The 27,312-nt window shown below is 51.5% G+C and overlaps 11 protein-coding genes across 11 annotated transcripts; 5 read left to right on the forward strand and 6 right to left on the reverse strand.

The window, feature by feature from the left end:
• Positions 1-151: 151 nt before the first annotated feature.
• JCM6883_003400 (uncharacterized protein) lies at positions 152-880 on the forward strand (the record flags this gene model as incomplete). The annotated part of the gene is made up of 3 exons (XM_076630106.1): positions 152-221; positions 289-366; positions 435-880. The coding sequence occupies 3 exons, from the start codon at positions 152-154 to the stop codon at positions 878-880; spliced, it is 594 nt and encodes a 197-aa protein (XP_076489864.1).
• A 364-nt stretch (positions 881-1,244) lies between these two features.
• IST2 (Ist2p) lies at positions 1,245-4,279 on the forward strand (the record flags this gene model as incomplete). The annotated part of the gene is made up of 7 exons (XM_076630107.1): positions 1,245-1,507; positions 1,642-1,765; positions 1,821-2,575; positions 2,640-2,781; positions 2,839-3,306; positions 3,369-3,464; positions 3,527-4,279. The coding sequence occupies 7 exons, from the start codon at positions 1,245-1,247 to the stop codon at positions 4,277-4,279; spliced, it is 2,601 nt and encodes an 866-aa protein (XP_076489865.1).
• A 994-nt stretch (positions 4,280-5,273) lies between these two features.
• JCM6883_003402 (uncharacterized protein) lies at positions 5,274-9,238 on the forward strand (the record flags this gene model as incomplete). Its single annotated transcript, XM_076630108.1, has 8 exons — positions 5,274-5,648; positions 5,722-6,149; positions 6,216-6,297; positions 6,362-6,763; positions 6,845-6,991; positions 7,065-7,743; positions 7,814-7,971; positions 8,045-9,238. The coding sequence occupies 8 exons, from the start codon at positions 5,274-5,276 to the stop codon at positions 9,236-9,238; spliced, it is 3,465 nt and encodes a 1,154-aa protein (XP_076489866.1).
• Positions 9,239-9,698: 460 nt separating this feature from the next.
• JCM6883_003403 (uncharacterized protein) lies at positions 9,699-9,998 on the forward strand (the record flags this gene model as incomplete). The annotated part of the gene is made up of 1 exon (XM_076630109.1): positions 9,699-9,998. One exon carries the CDS (start codon positions 9,699-9,701, stop codon positions 9,996-9,998), a length of 300 nt encoding a protein of 99 aa, XP_076489867.1.
• Positions 9,999-11,838: 1,840 nt separating this feature from the next.
• Positions 11,839-13,574, reverse strand: JCM6883_003404 (uncharacterized protein; the record flags this gene model as incomplete). Its single annotated transcript, XM_076630110.1, has 5 exons — positions 11,839-11,874; positions 11,946-12,026; positions 12,091-12,768; positions 12,832-13,071; positions 13,146-13,574. 5 exons carry the CDS (start codon positions 13,572-13,574, stop codon positions 11,839-11,841), a joined length of 1,464 nt encoding a protein of 487 aa, XP_076489868.1.
• Positions 13,575-13,793: 219 nt separating this feature from the next.
• On the reverse strand, positions 13,794-14,992 carry GTT1 (bifunctional glutathione transferase/peroxidase; the record flags this gene model as incomplete). Its single annotated transcript, XM_076630111.1, has 6 exons — positions 13,794-13,954; positions 14,022-14,232; positions 14,349-14,525; positions 14,612-14,685; positions 14,820-14,838; positions 14,897-14,992. The coding sequence occupies 6 exons, from the start codon at positions 14,990-14,992 to the stop codon at positions 13,794-13,796; spliced, it is 738 nt and encodes a 245-aa protein (XP_076489869.1).
• A 425-nt stretch (positions 14,993-15,417) lies between these two features.
• Positions 15,418-17,216, reverse strand: JCM6883_003406 (uncharacterized protein; the record flags this gene model as incomplete). The annotated part of the gene is made up of 7 exons (XM_076630112.1): positions 15,418-15,634; positions 15,709-15,926; positions 15,990-16,133; positions 16,207-16,402; positions 16,475-16,637; positions 16,719-16,898; positions 17,171-17,216. 7 exons carry the CDS (start codon positions 17,214-17,216, stop codon positions 15,418-15,420), a joined length of 1,164 nt encoding a protein of 387 aa, XP_076489870.1.
• A 697-nt stretch (positions 17,217-17,913) lies between these two features.
• JCM6883_003407 (J domain-containing protein) lies at positions 17,914-18,987 on the reverse strand (the record flags this gene model as incomplete). The annotated part of the gene is made up of 6 exons (XM_076630113.1): positions 17,914-18,002; positions 18,076-18,179; positions 18,254-18,486; positions 18,553-18,641; positions 18,711-18,804; positions 18,874-18,987. 6 exons carry the CDS (start codon positions 18,985-18,987, stop codon positions 17,914-17,916), a joined length of 723 nt encoding a protein of 240 aa, XP_076489871.1.
• Positions 18,988-19,083: 96 nt separating this feature from the next.
• On the forward strand, positions 19,084-21,545 carry GUP1 (O-acyltransferase; the record flags this gene model as incomplete). The annotated part of the gene is made up of 10 exons (XM_076630114.1): positions 19,084-19,333; positions 19,416-19,483; positions 19,553-19,936; positions 20,012-20,128; positions 20,197-20,568; positions 20,649-20,797; positions 20,877-21,051; positions 21,163-21,310; positions 21,378-21,444; positions 21,506-21,545. 10 exons carry the CDS (start codon positions 19,084-19,086, stop codon positions 21,543-21,545), a joined length of 1,770 nt encoding a protein of 589 aa, XP_076489872.1.
• A 180-nt stretch (positions 21,546-21,725) lies between these two features.
• Positions 21,726-23,926, reverse strand: TPA1 (oxidative DNA demethylase; the record flags this gene model as incomplete). Its single annotated transcript, XM_076630115.1, has 6 exons — positions 21,726-22,763; positions 22,828-23,034; positions 23,098-23,196; positions 23,264-23,548; positions 23,612-23,616; positions 23,683-23,926. 6 exons carry the CDS (start codon positions 23,924-23,926, stop codon positions 21,726-21,728), a joined length of 1,878 nt encoding a protein of 625 aa, XP_076489873.1.
• A 393-nt stretch (positions 23,927-24,319) lies between these two features.
• On the reverse strand, positions 24,320-26,706 carry JCM6883_003410 (uncharacterized protein; the record flags this gene model as incomplete). The annotated part of the gene is made up of 9 exons (XM_076630116.1): positions 24,320-24,400; positions 24,473-24,711; positions 24,777-24,860; positions 24,921-25,182; positions 25,247-25,565; positions 25,637-25,843; positions 25,912-26,105; positions 26,183-26,307; positions 26,379-26,706. 9 exons carry the CDS (start codon positions 26,704-26,706, stop codon positions 24,320-24,322), a joined length of 1,839 nt encoding a protein of 612 aa, XP_076489874.1.
• Positions 26,707-27,312: the final 606 nt, after the last annotated feature.

Raw genomic sequence — 27,312 nt, forward strand, 5'->3', positions numbered from 1 at the left:
TTCTCACGTGGGTGCCGTAAAGGTAGCGTCACTGTGAGCGTCACTCGCTTTCGTTGAAGAGGTCAAAGCACTCGCGAACAAAAGTCACGCACAGCGAACGCTCTTTTCTTTCTTTCCTCAACTTCTTCCCACATAAGTACAACACACAAGAATGCACGCTTCCACCCAAACGCACTCTTCTGCCGCTCAGAACTCTGCCGCTAGCGTTGTCCGCGAAGCTGGTAAGCTAGAAATGTCCCTCTAAATCGTTTGAGCTCAAACTGACTTTACGCTGCTTCTCCCACGTAGAGACGTCGGGCTTCGCCACCGGTCTTCCAGGAGGACGCTCATCATCATCTCACGGATCGCACACTACCGGAACTGAAGGTGAGCGCTTTCTCTTTTCGACCCTCCCCTTCGTCGCACAATTCGTTGACACTCTTTCGTTGTAACAGGACACTCTGTCGCTGGACACCATGGCTCCGCCTCAACTGAACTCAACAACCCTACCTCTACCCACGCCACTGGCACTAGACACAGCCCCTCCCTTACCGAGAACGCTGGACTTCACTTGAGCGTCGGTCATTCGAGTCACCCTCATTGTTCGACTCACTCGAACGCTCCTCTCGGCAACTCCTCTGCTCATTCTTCCTCGACCTCGCACACTCCTCACAGCCACACGTCGTCGAAGACCGGAGCAGGATTCGCTCACGATGCCACAGGAGCACACGCTGGAATCGGGGACAAAATCGCTGGGACTGCTGAGACGCTCGTCGGTAAAGTCACGAACGACTCTCACAAGGTGATTCAAGGTCAGACGCGCAAGTCGGAGGGAAAGGATGGTGTTCAGGCGGCCAAGGCAGAGGGAGTTCTTCAAATTGAATCGCGAATACCTTTCTGAGTTTATACCTTTTCGTGTCCCTACCTACCCTTTGCAATTATTCCGATTCCTTCTTGTCCCTTTGATCGTCGATGGGAACTATGACCGACCCTGGTCGCTGCGTCGCAGAGAGGGAGGGTCCCGTCGAAGTGAGTCATGATTGCAAAACAAAATTTGAAGTTGTTTCCCGTTTCCGCTCTCCTTTCGTCCCATCCATCAGCGAATCGTTTCCATCTGAAGGCATCGACACCGTCAACACATACGAGCGAATTTTGCAAAAAGGCTCTGACGCGTGACGTAGGTTTTTTCGGTTACCAAGGCGCAGTTTCGCGGATCTTGGACTCCAACGATTCACTCCTCTCGACCACTCACGACAAGGCAGGATATGGATCCACGACCCGACTTCATCCTCGTCTTCTCGCTCAGCGACGAGTACTCGCCTATTCGAGCGTTTGGCGATATCTCACCCTCCAAGTTGAAGAGCGACCGAGCTACACAACTTCAAGAAGAATACGAGAAACTTATCGGCAGATTGAGAGCTTGCGACCTCGAGGCAACTGGCAGGAAAGGTGCAGAGGGGACCGACACCATTCTCATCCTCGTTCGTGGGAAAGAGAAGCGAATTCTCGAAGAGGTCACACGGGAACGGTAAGCAGTCGCTCTTCATCTTCGGTATGTCGTTAATGGGAAGGAAACTCGACGGGAACAGACAGGATAAAGTACGAGGAAAATGATGGGAAAAGCAAAAGTTCTGACGTTTTGCTCGTTTTCTGTTTCTCTAGATTGTCGGACTGGTTACACAATGTTGCCTCCGAGGCGAGACCATCCCCTCGCAGCCCGAGAGACTTTGTCGACGACTCGGTGCACGAGACTGAACGCATTCGTGCCGTATACCAAATCATGACTGTGAGTCATTATGATCTTACTGCTCGTACTGAGCTGATATCGCCTCGTCTCCTAGGGTCCCCGATTCAAAGCGACTACTTCAGTTCGATCTCCTGCTTCGACTGGCCTCACTTGCGGGATCCCCATCATTTTGCCTCCCCCTACGAAAAGCGATTTCCCTCACCTTATCTCGATGTTCCCTCCTCACAACACGACGTTCAACAACACTTGGCAAAAGAGGTGGATGAACATCTCTACTGCTTCGAACGGTAGCAAGAACCCGATCGAACTTCTCTCGATTCCTCAATCCGAACTCGACGATCTCAAAGCTCACTTGGGAGGACGAGTCGCGCTCTACTTCGCCTTCCTCTGCTTCTACTTCAAATCTCTCCTCTTCCCCTCAGTCGTCGGTATCGTGTTTTGGATCGCTGGTTTATCGTTCCATCCGATCTTGGGAATCGCTTTCACCGGATGGTCTCTCCTGATGGTCGAATCGTGGAGGCTTCGCGAACGAGCACTCTCCGTTCACTGGGGATCGTACAATATCGAGAAAGTCGAAGTTCAACGAGCTGGGTTCCGAGGAGACGGTCTCGAAGTCGATCCCGTCACTGGAGTAACTCACGAAAGTTGGAAATTCCGCAAAACCCTCACTCGCAGTCTCGCAGTCCTCCCCGTCTACTTCCTTTTCGTCAGTATTCTAGGAGGCATCATCAGTACAATCTATATGATCGAGACTGTCCTCGGAGAAGTTTACGATGGTCCGGGCAAGAAGATCCTCACAATGATTCCTACCATACTCTTTGTCTCGATCGTACCTCGAGTTACTGGCTTGTGAGTTGCAGTTCTCGTCTTTATATTGGTGCGAGTCACTGACACGGCGATTTGTGTTTTATAGCTGGCGATTCGTTGCGACGAAACTCACCGACTTCGAGAACCATCCCTATCAAAGCGAGTACGACACGTCCCTCACGATCAAACTCTTTGCGCTCAACTTTGTCGCCTCTTACGGCAATTTGCTCCTCACCAGTTTCGTCTATGTAAGCCTGTCCTCCGATATTTTCCACGATCCTCACACTGATGTCGCGCTTCCACAGATTCCCTTCGGAGGTTTCCTTGTCCCTCGAATCTTCGACATGCTCCCCTCTCGTCACGCTCACGCGATTGCTGGATCTGCCGCCGCCGGAATCAAATCGGGATCGTTCGTTATCGACACTCACAAGCTCAAGCGTCAACTCGTTGCTTATTCCCTCACCGCTCAAATCACGAACGCTCTCACTGAAGTCGGAATCCCTTACCTCAAAACTCGTTTCGGTCCTCAACTCGCAGAGAAACTCCCTCAAGTAGCCGAAAAACTTCATCTGAGCTCAAAGGAAAACGAGAAGACCCTTCAAAGCGATTCCGAGGACGAGAAAGCTTTCCTAGAACGAGTTCGTCGTGAACAACTTCTTCCGGCTGCCGACCTCGGTGGAGAGTACGCCGAGATGTGTACTCAGTTGGGTTTCATCGCGTTGTTCGGCGTCTGCTGGCCTCTTACGCCTCTCTGGAGTCTCATCAACAACTTCGTCAGTTTCTCCTCTTCTCGCGTGCTTAGAGTTGCTAAAGCTAACTTGCGACTCTCATACAGTTCGAGATCCGATCAGATGCGTTCAAGCTCGCTACTCAGATGAGACGACCAATTCCGACTCGAGAGGCAACGTTGGGTCCTTGGCTCGATGCTCTCGTGAGTTTTGCTTCCCATACGCTCGACAGATCGGTATACTCACACGCTTCGATTCGCTACAGGGCTTCATTACTTACCTCGGTACACTCACGACTTCGGCCCTCGTCTACCTTTACCAGCCTCAAACTTCGTACAAAGGCGTTTCGGCTGAATTCCTCTCGAACGTCACTCACTCGAACGTCACGATTCCGACGAACGGCACGGTCCCCTTCTTCTCGACTCGACTCTCGATGGCTCAATCTTCCGGATCCCCTGCCCCCGAATCACCTCTCCTGATGGGCGCACTTCCCGCCGCTCCGACTTCGTTTACCTCTCTCACCTCGATCAAATCCCTCTTGATCACAGCACTTCTCGTCGCCATGTTCAGCTCTCACGGTTACCTCGTTTTCCGTGGCGCTGCACGCTGGTTGCTCGAACGCCTTCAATGGGACAACTCTCTTCCTCACCAAATCGTTCGCAAGGGAGAACTGGAGCTCAAACGTGCTTGGTTGGACGAGAACGAGATGAGGTTAGGACCGAGAGACATGGTCAAAAAGTGCATGGAGTGGGACAACGAAGAGCGACGTCGACGCCTCGGACCTGATGGACGACAGGAGGAGGACGAGAAGAAAGAGGATGTAGGAACCGACAACACGGTCACGCACAGGGTTGAGGAGGAAATGAAGGCTCGCCAGAAGGCTCAGGAGGAGGAAGAGCAATACCTCGTCGGGAGAAGGATGGGCAAAACGGATCTCGCAGGAACCGATGGCGAGTCATTCTGGAAACGCGAAGACGAAGGGAACTCGATCGTAAAGAGCCTCAAGAAGACCGAGTAGGAGACCAAGTTACAGGCTTCGTCGTCGTTGGATCTGTAAATAGTCTTAAGTCGTAAAGAGTGGAATGAACGAGAAAGGAGTTCCGAAATTTCACAGTTCTGAGTTTGGTTCGCAAACTTGTGCACGAGCGAGCATCTCTTTCCGACTCTCTCTCCCTCGCGCGAAGGAGACGCGAACATCAATCACTACTGTATCCTCAGAAGAGGATCGGAAGCAGTCGAGAAGACAATTCCTTGTTCTGCGCCAGCGAAATTCTCTCTTTCCGCGAAGTTTCGAGTTGATTTGTCCTCGTCTCTGTCCACCTCCTCCCGTACCCACACCCAGAACAAGGAGTACCCCAACAACACGACAGCAAGGCGCAGCAACTCTCCGGGCCAGCCACTACTCATCGACTCATCATCCTTTCCGATCATCTCGCGATTCAAACAACGCCTCTCTCTCGACTTCCAACAGCAAGCAGCGTATTAGGGGAATTATTCAGACATACAGACAGGTAAGTCTCGCTCCTATTACCTGCAGAGGTCCTGAAGGTTGTTCGGCGGAAGAGGAAACCTCCCAACTCTCCACCATCGCTGCGGAAGAGTCTGGTCGTTCTAGAAGTATGGCTATATGCTGAGCCTGGAGTTCAATGGGCACGGCTAGAACCACCAAGATGGCGTTGTTGTTGGAGATCGAATTGGTCAGCCTGTATATCCGAGGGGAAGGGTTTACGGGGGCATCTCGTACTCTCTACGAGCTTGCGAGCTATAGACTACTAGGCAGGCATCGAATCAATCTCGGAATGACGCTGACATCTGTTTCTCCTCTTTCCCCTCTTTCTTTACTCATTTCCAGCCCGACTCGACTTCACCTCTTTCCAGCTCGACGAGGATAAGAGGAGGAGGATAACACAGCTTTCAGTCACCAAACGAGCGGGAAGTAGGCTCTACAGCCTCACCGACTGGCTCTCTCTCCCCTCTCCACCTCCCCTTGTCTCCTCCTCGACTCTTCCGAGATGTCGTACCCGAATCAGTTCTATATGCCTGGTCAGCAGGTCCCCAATGGAGGTCAACTACCGCCAGGTTACCCTCAGCAGCAACAACAACAGACCCCTCAACCTTTCAATCTCGCGGCACTCCAACAGGCTCAAATGGCGGCTCGAACCGGTACTCCTCCTCAACAGATGAATCAGATGCAAGCGTTACTAGCGGCGCAGGCTCAGGCTCAGGCGCAAGCGCAGGCTCAAGCGCAAGCACAAGGGTTGGGAATGAATCAGATGGGTCAAATCGGTCAGCAACTCGGTCAGATGCCTCAACAGCAGCAGCAACAACAAGGAGGAGGTCAGATTAATATGGCGGCGTTTCAGCAACTCTTGAATTCGGGTCAGATGGTTAGTTTTTCTATCCCTTTTCGATTCCCTCGAAGGTTGTCGCGCTAACATCGAACGCCGAGATTCTCGATAGACGAGAGAACAATTCAGTCTACTCGCCCAACAAATCCAGAACCAGCAACTCCTCAAGCAACAAGCCGCCGTCGCCCAAAATCCGAATCCGAATCAAGTCGTTCAAAATCAAAACCCGAATCAAAACCTCGCTCAGAACCGACCTCCTTCCCAGCCTTCGTACAACCAGCAGCAGCAGTCTACTCCCGCGGCACAACCTCAGTCGAACGATCAGCAGCAGCGCATCCCGTATCAGTACCTCCAAAGTCACATGCAACAACTCAACGCCGTTCGAAGTCTCAATTCGAAAGTTCAGCTTCTCTCGCAAGCGTTACAGACGGGAATGATCTCGACGGCTGCAGCAGGGGTTCAAGGACAAGGTCAGGATAGTCAGATGCCGTTGAATGCTCAGTTGAGACAGGCAGTCGAGAGACAAGTCGACGAAGCAAAGTGAGTTCGATTCTCTTCCAACGCCAAGTAATCACGCGTAGCTGACTTCTTGCTCTCATATCGCAGGCGTCAAATCGGTGCGATGATGGCCAACATCTCGGCTTTCCAGAATCAGTACACGGGGCCAAAGATTTCTGCCGATTGGACGGTAAGAAGCGATTCTTCTCTCTCGATAGTCCCTTCGATTCTTCGCTCATTCTCTGCGTCCCTAGTTCTATCAACGAAGTGGTCAACAACAACAAGCTCAGCAACAACAGCAGCAGCAACAACAAATGCGACCACCTTCGGTTCAAGCTGGTCCTCAAAATCCTCAGAATGGCTTCAATTCGAATCCCGTGACGAGCCAACAACTCTTACAGCAAGCTCGAGCCCTCTCAGCCGCTGCCGCTGCCAACGCGAAACCGATACAACCCGTTCAATCACAGCAATCCGCCCAGTCTTTCCCTTCGGTTGTCCCTCAACTCGTTCCTCCTCAACCTCAAGCTTATCCTACACAACCTCAGCAACAAGTTCCGAATCCCGTCTCGGTCGCTCCTGCTCAAGCTCAAGCTCAACCGAATCCCGCTCTCGCTCAACCAGCTCGATTGCAACAGCTCAGCATGCTTCAAACGCAGGTCAGTTGCTACCGCGTCTCTCATGCCCTCTTTCCGAGAGAGAACCATGGAACCTGACGAACTCAACTTTCTGTTATTCAGCTCAATCCTCAACTCTTCATGAAATCCTTATTCGAACTCATGAGAAGTCGAGGAGAACCGATCGAGAGCGCACCTGTCGTCGAGGGAAGGGATATCGATCTTTATCAACTGTATCAAGCCGTCGCTCAAAGTGGAGGCAGTCAGAACGTGAGTCGTCTCTTCTTCGCGGTTCATCTCGAGAGAAACGGTTTCACTGATCTCTCTTTCTTCGTGCTTGAAGGTGAGCGCCCATCAAACATGGCATCACATCGCTGCCAAGCTCGGTTTACCCGTCGACGCCTCAGCTCCCAACCTCGCAAGCGCTTCGAACGACACACAAAGAATCTCCTTCGAACTCGCTCGCGTTCACCAAAAGATCCTCCGCCCGTTCGAAGAAGCATGGCAGAAGAATCTCCTGATGCAACAACAACGAATCCTCGAATCACAGCGGAAGGCGCAGGAGGATAATCAACAAGCTCAAGCTCTCGCAGTCGCTCAGGCTCAAGCCGCTCAAAACGCCCGACTTCAAGCTGCCGTTCAAGCACAAGCTGCCGCTCAAGCCCAAGCCCAAGCCCAGGCTCAGGCTCAGGCTCATGCTCGCCAGCAGAGCATGCCTCAAGGTCCTCCTCTCGTTCCCGTTCCCGGCAACCAAACGATTCCTTCGCAGAATCAACAAACCGTTCCTCCTCGACCTCCCTCCGTTCAAGCTCAGCAACAACAGCAGCAGCCTCCTCGACAGTCGACTCCTTCGATGACTCCCCAGCAACAAGCCGCAGCACTCGCGAAACAGAACTCGTCGATGAACAATGATCCGAATGCGAAATCTACGAATCCGATCAACCCGAGCCCGACTCCAGAGCAGATCCAACAAGCTCGGAGTATCGTTCAAGCGATCAGGACTGAGATTGAGACTACTCGACGTGAGCAGCTTTCTTTCTCTAGCTATCGTGCATCATCGCTGACTCGAGATGAAAAATTTGCCATGATCAGCGAAACTCAAGATTCTCAACGTTGCCGACAATCAGAAAGCGAATGTCGCCGAAATGACCCGACAGCTGATACCACACGTCGGTCGAATCGTCGAAACTCTGCCGCTCTTCCTCGCCATGACGAACGACCAAACCGCCGTCAAAAAGTTGATAACTTTCGTGAGTTCACGTTGCTCTTCTCGAGCTCCCTTTTCCTCGATCGTCAACTGACACAAATTCGTGCTTTTCGTAGGCTGCGTTGTTCAACGATCAAGTCCGAGTCATCGGATCGAATCAATTCGTCCTCGATCTCGCAGGTCTCAACTCTCTTCGCGATCAGTTCCAACGATGCTGGTTGTACATTCGTGCGAATGCTGTACAGAGAGTCCCCGGATCGACAGCTCCTCCCGGCTCAACGACGAACCCTCAACAACGACTTCCACAGAACGCGCAAGGGTCACCGAGGGACGATCAATTCTCGATGATGGCGCAGAAGAACAGTCTGAGAGTCGAAGACCTGCGACCGCCTCCTATGAAACACCGGAGGACCGCCTCGGGAGCGACTATCGGTAGCCCAGCCAACACGGCTTCACCTTCGACACCTGGACCGATAGGAGCCTCGCCTCAAGCAAACCTGCCGAAGTTGACGAAACCGTCACCAGCACGGGGAGGAGGAGGGTCGAAGGGAATGAAGAAGGAGGTCGTCAATGGAGTTGGAGCTTCTCCCGCCGCGACTCTCGCCGTATTACGAGAAGAGCTCAAGACGAATTCTCCGAGTCCTCGTCTCGTGCAGAATCCTCCAGCGCCTCCCGAAGAATCGCTCTCTCTCAAAAGGAAACGGGAAGAAGACGAAGCAGAACGAGATCCGAACGCGTTCATCGAAAAGATGCTCAAAGACCTCAACGGTATCGACTCGCACTCGTCTCTCTCCGCCCCTCTCTCGCTCGACCTCGGTTCACAACTCGCAGGACCGGCTACAACCGAATCTTTCATTCCTCCCGTCGTTCCCGTCAATACTTCGGCTCAACCTCCCTCTTTCTCAATTCTCGCTTCGTCCGCTCCCCCTCCGCCTATTCCGACGACAACGAAAGAGACGAAATCTGCGCCAGACGCTACTTCTTCTTCATCGGAAGCGTTCGACTTTGACTGGTACATCGATTCGACCGCTGCCGGTTTCGACGTACCCGATGACTCGGCTCTCACGGCAGAGACTCCCGAGCTCGTAGGCGGTGGAGGAGGAGGAGCGGGCGAAACTCCCGCGTCACCAAAATTCGATACTGAATCGGTCGATCCCGTCAAGAAACCTTCAACTTCTTCTTCCTCTCCGACGAAAGGTCAAGATCTATGGTACTCCTCCGAAGGCGCTGTTCAAGATCTCGCGTTCGATGATCTACCGCCATCGTTCGAATGGGATATCAACGATCCGCTCTCGGCTCCGTCTTGGTGATTTATCGAAAAGTCGCTCTCGTTCTCTCTTTCTTCACTTGTATCCCCTCCTCCAGCTACGCCCTTACTACCGACCTATAATATCCTATTTCTCTTCTCTTCTCTTCTGTCGATATCCATGCCCTAGCCCCTACCACTGTCTCAATCATCTCGCACACCCCTAGTAACGTTCTTTTCTTCGTCTTTTCCAATCACGCCCTTCATCCCGCTTTGTCTTGACCTACTACCTTCTCTCTCCTTGTTGTCTGTATGCAAATAGCACAGCTTCCAGCTTCGTCGACTCGGTCAATGTGCACGGACGCCCTCTTTTCCTCGAGATCCGAGCTTCACTGATTCAGCCCAGTCGGGAAACGCCTCGCCTTTGTTCCCGCACGGTACTCGATCGATCAATAGGCCAATCGTAGCTCGGTGCCATTGCGAGCCGATGGCACGTTGTCCTTTCTCTTCCCTTTCCCCTCGCCATGTCGAACCCAAATCCCCCAAAGTCGATGTCGAAGCCTCCGCCTCCTCGTCCACAGCGCCCACCCTCACCCGGACTTCATTCGGCGCACTTCGAGCTAGGTCCTGAGTCGGATGACGACGCTTCAGATTCGGCTTCAGACTCGGAGGAACGCCAATCCCCGACTTCGATTTCGTCTTCTCCCCTTTCGATTCGCCGGCAACGAATCTACGGGCAAGGCAAGCACACTTCTTCATCGTTCCTCTCGGGATTAGCGGACAGCGGAAACGCATTCATTTCGGATCTTCAGCAGAAAAGGTAAGCTATCTCAACTCTTCAGCCGAGCTCAGTTCAATACGCCTCATCGCTTCTCTTTCACTTTGCGTAGAAACGTTTCAACGACTTCTCTCACTCGCGTGAACTCTGGAGGTAGCGAAGGAAGTGGCTCAGTCCCTCGACTGCAAAAAGCCGGAACCTTTCCTTTGTATCGACAGCGAGACCAGGTGATGGACAAGCTTGCGGAGAAAAATCTACTTGTACTTCCACCCAGAGAGCAATCGAAGAAGCAACCTGCCGTCACTCCCCCTCCTCACCGTCGGCCGCCACCTCCTCCGAAAGTCGAAGAATCGCAATTGCCGCATCGAGGGGACATATTCAGCATGGGAAAGGACGAAAGGTATCGTGTTTCGGGTCGTAGGGAGTTTATATACGGTCTACACTAGATAGAGCAGGCAAAGGTGATTCCGGACGAAACTGCGCTCGTTTTCGGGTTTTGATTTGGTTTTGATTATTATTTCTTCTGGTTTTCTTCCTTCTTCCTGTCTGTCCCTTTCCTTTGTTACCTCGATAGTACACTGACCCGCCTATCTTCAGAGTTGAGAGTCGAGAGATTGCTGCATACTGAGAGGCAGAAAATCGACGATCCGTGCTCAGAGTTCGGACCCATTCTTCGTTCGCCCTGAGGTACCTCCTGACCTTCTTCTAACGGACCCCTGACTCTCGCGTACACGCTGGATCCTCGTACGAGGACCTTGCAGAGAGGTCCCCTGCGAGAACGACTCTCAAATGCTCGGGCTGCTCTTTCTTTCTTCCTATCGCCCCAATGCAACCTCAACCTCAGGGGGAGCACACCCCTCCTCCATCACCACCACGATGGACTAGGCAGCCGACTCCACCTTCTGAACCTTCCCTTTCACGCTTCAGTAGCTGGGGAACAGAACTCGATTCCGGGAACGAGGGTACTGGCGCACCATCTCAACCTCTCTCTCGACAAAATACGAGTCTCTCGAGTCTCTCGGAGCGTCTACAAGGTCTGAGGGGCAGTCAACAGGCCGACGAAGCCTCGGAACAGCGGTTCGTCTTTCCCCTCGAACCGCCGGCTCCCATTTTTCTGATCCTTGTTCAACAGTCGTTCGTCTCTTGCTTCTTTGAGCTCGAGTGGCATATTTTTACCTCCTCGAAGACGACCCACCAGCCTCGCTATGCCGTCCCGGGCTCCCGAGACCTCAGATGTGGACGAAGAAAGCGAGGGAGAACAATCCGAAAGGCCTCTGGCTCACCGAAGGGATCATCAACATGCGAGGAACGGTCAGTCTGGACGTTACCACCACGAACGGCGTCCGTCAACCCGCCAGAGCCAGGAGCGATTACACGGGTCTCCAAGCCGAGAGGCGGAGGGTTCGACTTCGAAATCGAACAGTATGTCGAAGTCATCGAGGCAGGAACGATGTTTCACGGGTCGTCGCGCGGTTATTTATGGATCATCGGTACGCTCGGAAGACTGGTGAGGAGACGAGATGGCGAGGAATGGCAGGGCGAGGAGGACATTCTTCATTTTTGGGACAATACTTTTACCCCTTTTTCTTTTATCTTTTCCACCGTTGTCCCGAAATACTCTTCTGACTTTGAACCTCCACGTCTACCCGGGACATCTCTGCCTGCTTGACGACACTGAGAGCTTGTCGAGCGACGTTCAAGATTTGAGCGTTCGAGATTTGAGGGGCACGAAATAGACAATGATGATTTGAACAGTTTGTTGAAAGCTATTGAACAAGAGTTGTGTGATAATACGAGAGGCGAACGAGAGGCGATAGTTGCGAGTCGGCGAGAGAGGAATCCCGAAAGGTGAGTGAGAAGAAGTAAATCTATAAATGCAAAACAGTCTAGAAGAGCATGCGAGTAGCAATGTTCATACGAGACTAGAACGAGACGAGACGAATAGTGATCAGGACGAGCAGATAAGACGATAAAGGGGGATAGATAGACTCACTCCAGAGATAGCTTCGTAAATCTCCTTGATCTCGTTTTCATTCGCAACGTTGATATCGGCCAAAAGGTAAGCGATGTCGCCCTATCCAAAGTCAGATCCACGTCAGTCTCCAAACAACCGACAACTCATTCCGAGCAGAGCTCACCTTTGAATCCGAGAATTGCTTCTCGACGTTGTGTTCCGAGAGCACCGAGTTGACGATTTTGAGGACACCAGGTTGGTTCAAGTGAGCGTGACAGAGTCGAACGGTACCATCGGTGAGGATCGGTCGAAGGTGAACTTCGGGGAAGTTGACGGCTCCTAAAGTCGAACCATAGTTGAGGAAACGGATCAAAGCACCACCGACTTCGGCACCGATCATCGATTGAGCTTCTTCTGTCGATCCTCCGATGTGAGGCGTCAAGATCAAGTTGGGACAGGTTCGAAGTTCCGAAGCCCAAGGGTTGCATTGGTCGTCGAAATTCGGTCCGTTCGCGGCGGGTTCGGAAGGGAATACGTCGACGGCAGCTCCGGCGAGTTTACCGGATTTCAATCCGTCGATCAAGGCGGGGATATCGACAACTTTGCCTCGAGCGTTGTTGAGGAGGTAAGATCCGTCTTTCATTTGCGAGATTTGTTCGGCAGAGATGAGGTTCGTCGTTTCGGCGAGTTCGGGAACGTGGAGAGTGACGAAATCGGATTGGTTGAGGAGAGCTTCGAGAGTGTCGACTTGTTTCGCGGAACCGAGAGGCATGATCGGGATCACGTCGTAGTAGAGGACAGACATTCCCATAGCTTCTGCGAGTACCGAGAGTTGGGATCCGATGTGACCGTATCCGACAATCTGTCGAAGCAGATGGATCAGCTCCCGAGAAGAAAAAGCAAAATTTTGAGGGATTCTGCTTACACCAAGAGTCTTTCCCCTGATTTCCCAACATCCCTTGCTGACCTTGTTCCAGATACCTTGTCTCATCTCGTTCGTTCGGTCGCAAATTTGCCTCGAGAGAGCGACAACTTCAGCGATGACGAGTTCTGCCACGGATCGAGAGTTTGAGAATGGCGAGTTGAAAACGGCGATACCGGCCTTCGCGGCGGCCAATAGGTCGACTTGGTTCGTTCCGATACAGAAACAACCGATAACGAGGAGCTATGATCATTCGCGAGAAATTTCAGAATTCAGGAATTCGAGCTTGCGAGACGGAAAGAGACTATGCAACTCACGGTAGGGCACTCAGCGAGTACTTTCGCAGTAACCTTTGTCTTACTCCTGATTCCGACCGCGGCGAATTGACCCTCGTTGACCTTTTTGATCAACTCGTCCTCTCCCAAAGCCTTCTTGATCTCCTCGACGTACCAACCTTGAGCCTTGAGCATCTCTACGGCTGAAGTGTTGATGTTCTCTAGTAGGAGGATCTTTGTCGGTGCGTTCGAGACGGGGAAAGGAGCGAGAGCTTTTCCTTGTTGAGGGAACGGAACTGAACTCGCACGTTGACGAGCTTCGTACGATTGCGAGAAGGAAGAGATACCGGGAGGAGAGATGGCATAGCTTGGAGGGGAAGCGGCTTGGGCAGGGAAGGAGGAAGCGTTACGAGGAGAGATGGAGATGGAGATGGGATCCGTTGCGCTGACTGAAGGACGACGAGCAGACATCTGATGCAACGACTCGAATGTAAGTGTACTGTCTTGGTATGAGTGCCGGGTAGCTTACTTTGGGCGATGCGATAGTGGTTGAAAGATGAGAGAGAAACTTTTCTGAGAGAGTCAACTTGTCGCTCTGAAATCTGACGTGCTCTCTCTCGCTCAAGTCCGTCGACGGGCAAATCCGAAAAGCTACTATTTACACGTGAAAGTCCTACATCGCTGATATATCTACCTTACAAACATGGTCAAATCATTCTTTCCACCTTTCTCTTCAGCTCGAGCGTAAGCGGGACGAGTTTGAATCGATTTGTGCCATCGTGAGATGTTCGGGTAAGCGCTCGCATCGATAGGTGCAGCTTCGAGACTCTCGGCAATGAACGACATCATGACTACGTATAGAGAACAAGAGTGAGTATGCGAGTCGCCTGAGGAGGGAAGGAGACAAGATTGACTCACTATCAGCTCCCGACAATTTTCCTCCGACAAAGTACTCTTTCCCGGTCAACCACTTCTCAACGTATCCGTAATTTTGCTTCAAACGAGGTCGAATGAATTGCGCCATGACTCCATCTCGAATCATGTTGATGATGGGTCGAACGAAGAAGGGAGCTTGTTTCGGAATTTGAGCGAACACGATTCCCATCATCAAAGGTGTCATCGCCGTACCCTATAGAACGTCGAATATAGTCAGTCCCTCGTGTTTGAAGGCTTCCCGGATCAGGATCTGCGGCTCGGACAGATTCTCGCGAATCGACTTTCGCGAGATACAGATTCAAAGCTTACCTCTGCCCAGTGAACCCAATAAAGGTAGTCCGATCGTTGCTTCATATCTCCATCAGCGGGGAATCCAAGCTTCTGACCGTAACGTTCAATGAGGAATTCGCAGATCGCACCAGATTCAGCGACGGTAACAGGCTCGGAACCATTCGATTTCGAGTCGACGACGCTGATCACGGGGGACTGTCGATAGCAAAGTGATGTCAGTACGAGCGCCGGCGAAGCGGACAGCATCAAACTATGCTTGAGCGCGAGAGAGACAGGCGAACCTTTCCGAGGGGATGAACTTCGAGAAGTTCTTTCGGAGCCAACATGGTCTTTGAATCACGCTTGTACGTCTTGACTATTGCGTGAGAGCATTCACCAGATGAAGCGAGATGTCAGTTAGCCGTTGCGAAGAATGACAAGCTCAAATAGCTGCTCCCGAGGAGTGAAAGGTTGGAGCCGATCGAGGCCGCTGATCGAGGGTGAACTCACGCTCATAAGGGAGTTCGAGCTATATTCGTCGTCGCCAGGTCAGTCTTACTCAAAGGCTTCGAAAGAGTGGAACTGACCTCTTCCAACAACCAGAGGATCCTCTGAGCTCTCGAGTGTTCCAACCAGTGGAGCGTAATCTTGGGTTGCTCAGCAGTACTCGTAGCAGTCGACATGTCGTTATCGTGCGTTGTGAATGAGTCGGGTAGGGAGGAATCGATAGCCGGAGAAATTAGATCTGATTCTGCTGCGTTGGTCGCCTCGAGGTGAGATCGTAGTTGGTCTAGACGTGTAGAAGCCAGTGCGAATAGCCGAAGGGGGAGAAAAGAGAGAGAGAGAGACAGCAGGAAATCGTTCGATAAAAGTTCGAAGTCACCGCCGGCCGAGACAGGTCTTCCAAGGTCTTTCACTCGTCTCTCTCTCAGCAAGAATACAGTGCTGTAGAGTATTGGGAAAACATTCTTTGCGATGTAGAAAGTATCAGAAGAAAGAACGAAAAAGGATGATTTGCTATTTTATTTTGACGATCCTCCTCCTCCTCCTATCGTCGTACCCTCCTCTCTCTCTGCCTCCACACTGCTCGAGTTTCTTTCCAATCTATTTACTTCTTCTCCTCGGACTTTGCCTTCTTCTTTTGAGGTTTCGCCTTCAAACTCTTTGCCAAAGTCGATTTCGTCTCTTCGGAAAGTTGAACTTCGGATTTAACTTTTTCGGCAGAGTAGTACGTAGGAGGGAGCGAGATTCGGGTGGCACCAGTCTTGGTAACGGCGAAAGTGAGGAAGATTTGGGCGGAAAGGTCGGTGGGTTTGTCGGTAGTCCTGGAGGAGGGAGAAATAACGACGTCGAATGTTAAGTAAGATTGAGAGGAAAGCAAGGGACAATAAAGACTTACATGAGATCGTAACCCTTTACGAGGTTGTGTTGAACGCACTCTCGTACTCCCATACGAGCGCGAGTTTCATCTTCCATAATTCGGAGCGTGAAGGGGAACGAACCGGCCTTGGTCGAAATTTCAGAGAAAGTTGCTCGGGAAGTCTTCATCTTCAATTGGTAAGCGGCACCGGAGACCTTCGAGTAGATAGTTGTGCGGGCGAGATCGGCGGTTTTGGGCTGAAAGGGCGGAGGAACATCAGTTTTCGTTTGACAAGAACGTAATTGGACGAGAGAACTCACAGTCTTGTCACCGTTCGTGACGTTGATGTTGAGACCGTAGACTTCACCCTCTTCAAAGACGTAAGCGTTATCGGAATCACTTCGTTGCGAAGCAGTAGGAGTCGAAACGAGTCCCTTCTTCGCCTCGAGGTTGTTTTGCGCAAACTACGCTCGATACATCTAGGTCAGTACACCAACTTCGCAAAACGTAGACGGGTTTGGCAGAGAGTGGACTGACTTGGTGAGAAAGAATTCCCTCGAGTCCCTTAACTCCAGCCGATTCGTACTCCTTCAACAAGTTCTTGATCGCATCCGTAACTTCCCAGTTCCTCACTCCAGGCTTGACAGATCGAAGAGCGATTTCGGCAGCTTGGTAAGCGGCTTGGATGAGGTCGGCCTTGGCACCAGAAACGGATTCAGATCCAACGACGATCCTGTGGTCTCGCGCAGTCACTCGTCAGTTTCAGACACTCTGAAGGCGAAGAGGTGATCATCGCTTGACTCACGTCTCACCGGCAACGACGGGGTAACCATCGATGTGAGCACCAACGACGATCTTGACGACGTCCTCAGATTTGAGAGTTTGAGCAGCAGCTTCCTTGTCACTGGGAACGGGGGAGAATCCTTGAATCGTGTTGTTGACAGAGATGGTGGTAGGGTAAGCGATACCTGAGTGACGCCAATCGAGAGAAAGATCAGTTTGAATGGTCGAAAGAGTGAAAGTGAAAGCAACGAAAGGAGGTTGCTCACCTTTGGGGGTACCCTTGACCTTGTTGTAAAGTCCCTTTACACCTTCCTCAACGAGCTTGTCACCGTCTTGGCAGAGTTCGAGGACGTTCTTTCCATCGGTAGCCTTCGAGATGAGTTGTTGAAGAACCGACGAGACAACGGTAGCGGCGGCCTTGTACTTGTCAAGGGTGGCAGTGGGGACTGATTTCGGTTATTCAGGGAGCAGCAGAGGTGTCGAATCGTGGGAGAGGAGGAGAGATGAGGCAGGTTAGGCGGAAATGCGATCAAGAAGTCAAAGAGGCGTAGGGGAACGAAAGCGGTATGGATCGATTTGTATAGAGCAGACGAATAGTTTCAGATGGTGTTCGAGGTTCAGGACGAGGTGGAGAGGATGAGAGATGAAATGTCAGTTCTTGAACAGAAATCCTCTCTCTACAGCACGAGGTCTTCAAGGAGAGTGTGTAGGAACGTACGGGCGACCTCTTGAGCGGGTGCAGTGGTAGTTTGAGTAGCAGACATATTGGTTGGAGTGAGTGTAAGAGGCTTCCTGCTCGCGCGAGTCGATTTCGTCGGCGGAATTTTTGTAAAATTTATCGACGTCGAGATCGCTCAGTTTGGTCCAGGGATGACTCGTCAAGATCTCTCAAAGGACTATGCAATGCTTCTAGGCGTCCGCGACGGGAAGACCGGAGAGATTATGTTGAATTTCGCACAGAGAGTTATCAAGTCGAGTACTACAGGTCCAGTGAAGGTCTGTGTGTAGCTCGGTAGTGTCGGATCTGCTTGACGAACTTGCTCGAACTGTATGAGGCATCGAAAGCGTCAAACTCGTCGATTTGAGCTGTTCGCAATCGACCTGCCTCAATCCCTCTCGAGTTATTGGGGACCAGCTGGCATGCAGGAGTACGCAGTGTGATCCTGTGTGCCCCGCCCTGTCGAGGCTTCCGCCAGTCGCCTCTTCCGCACGATTCTTGCGTCCTGCTCACTCAGCTGCAAGACTCCTTCCGATCATTGACACACTTGCCAACGCATCTCGAATCTGCGCAGACCGAGGAGATGGAGCCCAAGCGTGTTGTGCGTCTGCCGCTGCTGATCGCAGACGTCTCGCTGTGTAATATGGATAAAATCAGAAAACGAGGAGAAAAGGGAAAATGAACATTTCGTACAGATTTCGTACTCCTCGCCGTAACATTGATGATGACGACCTGGATCTCTCTCAACCTAGTGGTGCATTCTTCTTGCTCTTCTTCTTCTTGGGTCCTTTTGTGAAACTTCTCCAATCCGTAACTCGATCTTCTCGACTCTCTGTTACGATAAATTCCTCGTATATAAGCCATGCTGATCACAGCAATGCGTATAGAAAGAGAGACCGACGTACCCTCCCATCGTTCCTTCTCCTCGGCTTTCCTCTTTCGTTCCACTAACGCATCTTCAACTCGTTTCGCTTCGGCTCCTTCTGCGATCATCGTCAATTTCTGAACCCTGTCATGCGCCAGATTAAGAAAGTATGAGCGCTCAGACCCTTCGAGCTCGCTCTGAACTCAAGAAATACTCACCTCCGTCGCCTCAATTCTTCATCAATCATGATTTCCTTCGCTTTCTTCTTGACTCGATCCTTCAACCCTTCTTCCGCCATCATACCATCCTTCGCGAACGCTGCTTTAATCTTCTCATGATCGTTCGGAGCATCAGGCTTGAGTCCAATGTCCTTTAGTACCAAATTCCGAGATGCTCGAAGAACGTCGTCCAAGTTTTCTCTTTTCGCAGGATCGGAAAGTTCAGTTGAGGCCTGCAAGACTTCATCATCTTCGAACTGTCAGACGATACTACAGTTTGAGCAAGGGACCTGACTCGCCTTTTTGAGTAAGTCGAAAGCTTCGATACCTCGAGGATGTTTCAACTTGTCAGGATGAATCATGAGTGAAAGTTTGCGGTACGCTCGTTCTACCGACGGTCTAGCGTATCAGCTTGAGTGCTTCAGGATCCATTAGGAAAGCAGCGAGTGCGACTGACGGATATCTTTATCGGTGATTCCAGCATCCGGCATCCAATTCAATCCCAAGATCTCGTATGGATTCAATTTGAAGCATCCAATCACTCTCATAACCTATCATAGAAGTATCGGCAATCAGCTCAGCTCAGCGGACAGTCTAGAGAGGGTGAGAGATTGACGTACTTCGGATTCACGACTGAGGAGAGACGCTTCCTGGTTGAGGATCCTATCGAACTCTGGATCATCGAAATCAAACTCTTTTTCTGCTACTTTCGCTTTCCCTTTGAGGTCCGTCATCGTGGGTCGTGTCGCGCAAAGTGAAGCGTTGAAAGATGAAAGACGCGAGGCGAACTTCTCTCTCCCTTCCTCTCTCCATGTCGACTCGTGGGGGCGATGCAACAACTAGAACAAGATCATGACAGACTAGATTCACCGACACCTCAATCCCTGCCAAACAGATCCAAATGGTCGATCACGAATTTAACAGTCTCAATTCCTCCCTCGTTGAGTCGCCCCACTTCAACCTCGCCTTCATCGAATACAGTGACGTCGAGATGGAGAACGAGAGAGTTCTACGTCTACTATGCGGTCTTCCTCGTCGTCGTCCCGCAGATGTATTGGTCTCCCGTCAAAGTTTCCTCAGGTCAGTCCTCTCTTTCGCTCTTTCGTGCTCTGTCTCGTCATCGTTCGACAAGCTGACCCTTACAACGTGACGTGACGAGTAGATAAGCATCCACTGTACTGGGTGTATCAGCACAAACTCGATGACGGTTGGCTATTCGGTTGGAAAGTCGTGAGTTTTCAATTTTCGCAAATCGCCTCCCCTTGTCCTTCTGACACGCCGCTTTGGGAATACGATTAGGACAACTCCGATCATCAGTACCACCTCTTCCGCTCCCACCTACCTCTCCTCGCTCTCCTCTTCATCCTCTACCTCTCCCTCTCTCACTTCTCCCGTCGACTTTTGAATCGAACTTCACGACCTGCTCGTTCCCGTTTCATCCTCCTCTTCTCCCTCGTCATGCTCTCGATTTTCCACGGAACTAGCTTGCTCAAGATGCTATTGATTCTCTACGTCAATTGGAGGCTTGCGAGATTAGCTTTGAACGAGCAGAATGAAAAGAACCTCATCAAGAGAGAATGGGTACCTTATGTGACTTGGGGGTTCAACGGGGCGATACTGTTTTTGAATGAGATGTACGGTGGATATTCCTTCGGATCAATATTGAGCGCTTTGAGTTGGCTTGTGAGTTCCTCAATTTTCGAATCGAAACTTTGTTGCTATGCTCACGCTCGCTTTTCTCCCTTACTCCGACGATAGGATGACTACAAGGGACTTCTGCCTCGATGGCAGATCATGTGGAACATCTCGATGCTGAGGATCATCTCATTCAACATGGAATTGTATTGGTCGACTTCCGCAAATCCTGCGCCTTCTGTACGTTCTCCCGTGATCTCACATCCGGGCCGGTTACAACCGACAACTGACCGCCGTCTCCTTCCTAGACAAAGCATCTGCCGCCACCGGCCTCCGCAGACGAAAGCGACAACTATTCTTTCCCACTTTTCCTTTCCTACGTTCTCTATCCACCTCTCTACCTCGCGGGACCGATCATTTCATACCCTTCCTTTCTCTCCCAGCTATCCCCGCCGCCGCCTCCACCTCAACAAACGGTCTCCACAATTGACGAAACTTCCCCCTCGTCCATCCTCCGCTACTCGTTCCGATTCCTCTCGAGTCTCCTAACGATGGAGATCATCCTACATACGATGTACGTAGTAGCTATTAAAGATTCGGGGATTGATTGGTGGACGAATCTAGGACCTATGCAAGTGAGCATGATTGGGTTTTGGAATTTGATCATTGTGTGGTTGAAGGTCAGTCCCACACTCCCTCCATCTCTCTCTCTTCCGATTTCCGAGTCAGTTTCTAATGAAGTAGGTGGTGGGACGATCAGCTCTTGATTCCCTGGAGGTTCTTCAGACTGGTGGCGTTAATGGATGGAATCGATCCTCCGGAGAATATGATTCGTTGTATGGCGAACAATTATTCGACCCTCGGATTCTGGAGGAGTTGGCATAGAAGTTACAACTTGTGGATCATTCGGTATGTTCTCTCTCTCTCTCTCTTCCCTTGCGGGGTTTGCGAGAATCAAAACTGACTTGGACTGTCAACTTGGAATTAGGTATTTATACGTCCCAATCGGAGGATCTAAACGACCCGTCATCGCTACGTTGGTCGTCTTTACGTTCGTAGCGTTGTGGCACGATCTGAGCATGAAACTGTTGGCGTGGGGTTGGATCGTCTCTGTGTTTGTGTTACCAGAAATGGTGGCGACGAGTCTCGTACCTTACAAGAAGGTGAGTCACATTCACCTCTCCCACATCGCCAGCCCTCTACTCGACCTTCGCGTTGTCGCTTGCCTTCGCGTTGACAAAACTGACTGAGCTCCGATTCTCGGTTTATTGTAGTTTGGAGATCAATGGTGGTACAGACATTTAGCAGCAATCGGAGGAGTCTTCAACGTCCTCTTAATGATGACGGCGAACCTCGTTGGTTTCGTCGTTGGGATTGACGGAGCAAAAGCTTTGTGGTCGAAAATGCTGGGAACGACAGAAGGTATGGCCGCGATCTCACGAGCTGTTTTGATAAGATCTCGAACTGATTGTTCTTGACGTCCATACAGGTCGGATATTCATGGTCGTGGCGAGCGCGTGTTTGTTTGTTGCGATTCAGGTCATGTTCGAATATCGGTAAGTCTCTTCTTCCTTCACGAGTAGTGAAGCTCGGATCTGATATGACTTGCGTTCTCAGGGAGGAAGAACGTCGGAAAGGGATCAATCGGAGGTGCTGATCGACGACTTACGAAAACCGAGAGCTGGTTTCTCTCTCTGTCTTTCTCGCATGGTTCGCAGCATTGTATTCACCAGCATCTTACTCTCAACGCGAATCATGAGCCTCGCTGCGATGCCGAACGAGAGACTCGAAAGCAGAAAGGTGGAGGATTCAATCTATTCTGCAAGCTCGAGAGTTTCTACTGCTCGCCTCCATCCTCCTCTTCCTCTTCGATCCCTCGGACCTCCCATTCTCCAGCGACGTCCCATCGACTACCGGGAGCCTTTGCGCTAACGTATTTGACGAAGCTGAGGACTCCAGGGTCTCGCAGAACGAGGTGCAGACGATTGAAAGTAGGCTCGAGACTCAAGAGCGTCGAATCATCGTCTTCCTCCTCCATCTCTTCTTGCTGTTCTCCCTCTCCGTTCTTCGCCTCTGCTTCGCCATTCGATTCCTCTTCCGGTTTCGCTTTCGAACCTCCCCCTCCTCCGTAGGTCGCTTCATCACCTCCTTCATCTCCGACGAGCCAGATATCCCATGCTCCCGCTTCTCCTCCTTCCCAAATTCCCTGATCCTCCTCCTTCTCCTGCTTCGGAGTAAGATACAAACCAACATCCAACTTTGCTTGAGGTCCCTCTCCTTCTCCATCCTCAGCTTCTCCCGCCGGTTCCCCTCGAGCGAGGGTGTAGTCGAGTCCAGGTCGGAACCTTCGAATGTTGGTAGTATGCGCAACGGGGAGTAACGAAGTAAGACAAGCCAACAAAGCTGCGAACGCGTTTGATTGGAACAACGATTGAATCTCCCTCAACAGGGTTTCGAGTCGTTCTGCTGCTGTTGAGGAGGGTGCGGTCGAGGAGAGCGAAAGGTATCGCTGGAGATGAGGAGGTCCGACGACGGTCCAACCTTGTTCGGAAGATTCTCCAGTCGAATGAGCGGGAATTAGGTTGACTTTTTGTCCGTTGACTTCGACGCCTCGTCTGCCCTTTTCGACTTCTAAGTCTTTCGCTTTAACGAGTGATTCAAGCTCGGTGGCGATTGTAGGAGAGAGGAAGTCGGACAAGACGAGGTGAGAGGTTTCGACGAATTGAGAACGGAGGTGACCAATGATTTTGGGAGATGTATAAGCCGAGTTGAGGTATTTCGAAAGGTAGGCGAGATCAGAAGACGAGGGGACAGTAGGAAGAGGGAGGGAGAGTGGTTCAGGGTAAGGTGTCGGTGCTGAAAGCGTCGTTGCGTACTGTCGCGATTGAAGACGCAATCAGCCGAGAGCCGCAGAGGAGGATCGGCTTCAGATGACTTACAAGCTGTTGCAAACTGCTCTTCGGCATGAACCCTTCACTCCCTTCGTAACCTTCTTCTCCGTCAATCGGTTTATGGAACCAGCCTGACAAACTGACTCGGGCCCCGATTCCACCTTTCTGTCCATCTCCAATCACTGCGACTTCTTCGACAGAGTGGAAAGAGTGTCCAGGTTGCACTTCGAAGAAGACGAACTGGTTGAACGAGGGCTAAGCGAGAGAACGGTTCGTTAGATGTGACTGTATTGGACGATCGACAGAATCTGAACGCACAGGAATGATGTTCGTGGGCTTCGAGACGGGAACGTTGGGTCGATCAGGGTTCTTGTCGTCAGCTTTGAGGATTGGGTACAGCTCAAGGGCTCCTCCCCACTTTGTATTGAGGACAAGGAGAAGTCAGTGACGGAAGCTGGGAAGGATACAATTGGAGAGAACTCACCTCAGGTTTCCAGGCTGGTTCATCGAGAGGCAAGTACAAGATGAATGAGATCCTCCTCGTACCGATGACATCGTCGTGATTGAGCAAGTAGCAACCCTGCGAATATTCAGCGCAACTCATATCCGTCTTGCTTCCACTGAGGGGTCCGCATCCTGTGACCTTCTGGAGGAACTTGCGGAACGTCTCGGAGTATAGAGCATCTCGTAGTTCGAGCAAAGTCGGGAGGAGAGCGAGTTCAGATTCGGGTAATCCAGACAAGTTGGTCAAATCTCCCGTTTGATTGATCTATGCAGGATCGATAGTGAGCGGAGGACATCGAAAGTACTTTTTGCGGTGTCTTGAGCTCACCTTGTCTGTTGAGGAGTGAACAAAAGGTCAACTTAGATGAAATTGAGATGAAGTGAGAAAGCTCCTCTCACAGATGTCAGTTTCCTTCTCCGTGAAGCTTAACTGCTCCGTGATCTCCTTCCTTGCCTTCCTGAGGAAATCTTGATCGAATAATTGATTGATGACGGCGTGTTTGTAAGGTTCAGAAGAAGAGTGAGCTTTCGCTAATCGTTCTACGTTCTCAGAGTCGAGCAAGCCGGGATAGAAGGGTAGATTGGCCTCGTTCGAGGTCTTTTGTCGCTTTGCAGCGGGTTCAGGAGGTGGTGAAGGTGACATGACGAAATGCCGAAGTGAGAGATAAATCTCGAGATCTTCGCTTGCGAGCAGAGACACTTCTCACGCTTCTTTCGAAGATCTGACTGCCTGATACCTCTGAAACGCTCGTTGCTGAGAGTCGCGCGCGGGCGCTAGAACTGCGACGAAAAAGAAGCGAATTTGCACTTTCGCAAGAAATCCGAACGCTGAGCTCTTTCGTAGCTCGGAACGACTCCATCTTTGCTGTGTAAGGATACTGACTGATCGAAGGATAGAGACACAGTTCATTTCCAGTTCTGATACAACCAATTGGCCGAGAAAGCTTTTGACGGATGCGACGAGTAAAGATATGAGAAAAGTTCGACGAAGGGAAAGACAGAGGGCAGGGGGCAGGTAAGAGAGGATCGAAGGTGACTAGTAGAAAGTCTTGACGGCACACTCGTAAGAATCAGCCGAGTTGACATCGCCACCGATGTAAACTCCTTCTTGAGGGTACTGCATCGCACAAACACAGAAGGGCCGTCAGCTCGCCTCAATCGACAAGCACTGAGAGCGAGCGATACTCACAGGACAGAGCTTTCGTTGGAAAGCGACTCCTTGACTCTTGTTCGCCTCGACGTAGCTCGAAGCAATGATCTCTTTCGGGGCTTTTCCGTTCTCGACCCAATCAATCGTGGCGAGAATCATGTCGTGCTCCTCGTCGAAAGTCGAAGATTGACCAGATCCTCCGTTGGATAGAGCGTCTTGACCTGGCCCGCCAAAGTTGTACGCTCCGTTTCCTCCCGCGCAGTGAGCCATTCCGGGAACTGCGATTGCCGACAGCGAGTCAGCGCAGCGATACTAGACAGGAGAGTGAGCGCAGAAAACGTACCAGTGAAGAGTCGGTAAGAATCATCGAGGTTCGAAGGGTAACCGAGCGCCTTTCGAACGTGCTCATAGTACCAGATGGTTGAACCTGGAGGAAAGCCAACATTAGTCAGACAACAGCGAAGAGAGCATGGAGAGCGTAACGTACCAGTGGGGATGAGCGTATCAGCGAGTCCGACGTAAGTAACAAGTTTTCCATGCTTCAAGAACGCCGAGATGTCGCCTTGAATAGCGTTCGTCATTCCGGGATCAGTCTCGTCGGCAATCTTGATGAGCTTCTCGAACTCGACTTGATCCGTAACGTTGAAGGTTCCGACTTCGGTCCGGTTGAGGACTTGGTATTCGAAGAAGTCGGGACCTGGTCCATAGGGAGATCCGTTAACTGAGAATTGAGGTAGTCCTTCACTTCCCTATATGTACGAATCGTGAGTTAGAGGAGCCTGTGCCTATCGAGAGAGGCGGATGGGGACGCACAGGAGCGAAACCGGGGAAGAGGAACTCTCCAGTCGTGACGGAATGGTAATCCGCCCAGATCGTGTACATCGTGTTGATCTTGTCATAGCTCAAGCAGCTCGACTGGTTCGCCGTGGGTTGGTCGCATGAGAGAATGTCGAGCTGAGGTCGGCAGACGTAAGGGTTCGTGATGACTTGATCCTTGACGCCGTCGAGTTCGTCGCATTGCCGAAGGACTTCGGCTCCGATCGTAGCGTAGTCGGCGGCGGAGAGGTATCCGGAGGAGTTTTGAGCGTTTACGAAAGCGTTGATGCGGTAAGTTTGAGCGTTGAGGTGAGTCCTGCGCCAGGGACGAAACTGGATCAACCTCGCTTCGCTCCTGTGACAGTGTGGAGAGAGCGAGAAACTCACCACCACTGAGCGGCAGCACCGGCGATCACACCGTCATACGAATTGGGGAACATCTGAATTTGCTTCAGTCCCTGTTTACCTCCCGAAGAGCAACCGTTCCAGATTGAGGTCTTCTGAGCCTTTCCGTAGTAAGCCTTGACGATCTCTTTCGAGTAATCGGTCGTGAGATGAACTGCTCGGTAACCGAAATCGATTTGACTCTCGAGGCTGCGAGAGAGAGAGAAAATGGATCATCAGCCAGAGACAGCAGTGATCAAGATATTTGAGAGAATCACTTGTTGATTGCGAAGGTACCGTCGAACGAAGCTCCGATGTGACCAGCGTTAGTCGAAGCGACGGCGAACTTGTACTTGCTCAAGGGAACTCCCATATCCGCGAAATTCACTCCTCCAGCGTCTCCCCCGTTACCAACCATCATGAATCGTTCATTCCATTCCCCTTTAGTAGGTAGCCAAACTTCGAATTGAACCTGCCAGTCAAAAAATCGAAACTGAAGTCAGCGTGCGAAAGTGGAGTCTCAGATCTTGCAGTCGCGGTTTGACTGACCTTTGTCTTCTCTGACGTGTGGATGTAGGCTCCGAAGCGACAGAATGCTGAGAGATCGGGAACGGGATTAGGGTAGGCAGGCGACCCGTATTGACCCCAATCCGCAGATGTGAAATTCGTTCCAGCTATTTCGACGGAACGAGCGAGAGATGTCAGAACGAGGTGGACAGAGTGACCAGTGAGAGTCAGGACTGACCAGGGTAGTCTTGAGCGGCGTAAACTTCGAGATTTGAGAGTAACTTTGGTGCGGTTGCCCACAGCTCAGCACAAGGCGAGGACCATCTCTTGGTCTTTGGAACAGCCGAGGTAGTCGCGAGCGTTGAAGCGAGAGTCGCTGCGAGGGCGGCTGATAGAATCATGAAGATCGTCGTCGAGGAGAAACGAGCAGCGAAGTTGAGGAGTTGCGAACGAGTCGAGTTGAGGAATGAAGAGGAAGGATCGTCTGAAGGCGGGGCTCCTCTACCAGATTCAAAACCGGTTCTATCTGTCGTATCGGCTTTCAAGTCGTCGGGAGAACGGTTCATCCACCGTGTCGAAGTTTGTCAACTCCGGTCGGTCTATTGCGAATACAGTAGTGTCTTCGACTCGTGGCTTCGTGCACAGCGCTAGTCCGTAAAGGGATGGAGAATACTGCGCACGTGTTGCTAATCGTTTTGCCCGCGTGTGGGCAATTCAATCGGCCGGTCGAGAAGTCGAAGGATAGTGGGGGAGAAGAAGTCGACGAGGCAAGGAACAGGGAGAGGAGAAGTCGAGTGGACGGTGAGGAGCAGCAGTGCTACGCTGCGATGCGGTCGGTGAGCCCTCTGAATGAAAGATAGGAAGGGGAGAAACAGCTCTGAGCAGGTGGACGATTTCTTTCACTCCAACCTCTCCCTCGGACCTCAACCCGACACAGTGAAACACGCTGCTACAGAGTGAAAGACCGACTCAGATCGACTCCCTCCGACTTCCGGCTATTCAGGCCTTGAGATGCCCTCGTTCTCGCCAATATCACCCGCTCATCTCAAAATCGCAATGTCGCTCGAACAAACGTCTCCACCGTTCATCTGGACATACCAGATACAGAAGCGAATGCTCGGAAATGGGGAAAGTGCCGTTGGGCGGTGCAGTCGTAACCCGCTGAAACCAAA

This window comes from Sporobolomyces salmoneus (genome assembly GCF_050403485.1).
Source record: "Sporobolomyces salmoneus JCM6883 DNA, S_salmoneus_JCM6883_v1_ctg8, whole genome shotgun sequence".
NCBI classification, from domain to species: Eukaryota; Fungi; Basidiomycota; class Microbotryomycetes; order Sporidiobolales; family Sporidiobolaceae; genus Sporobolomyces; species Sporobolomyces salmoneus.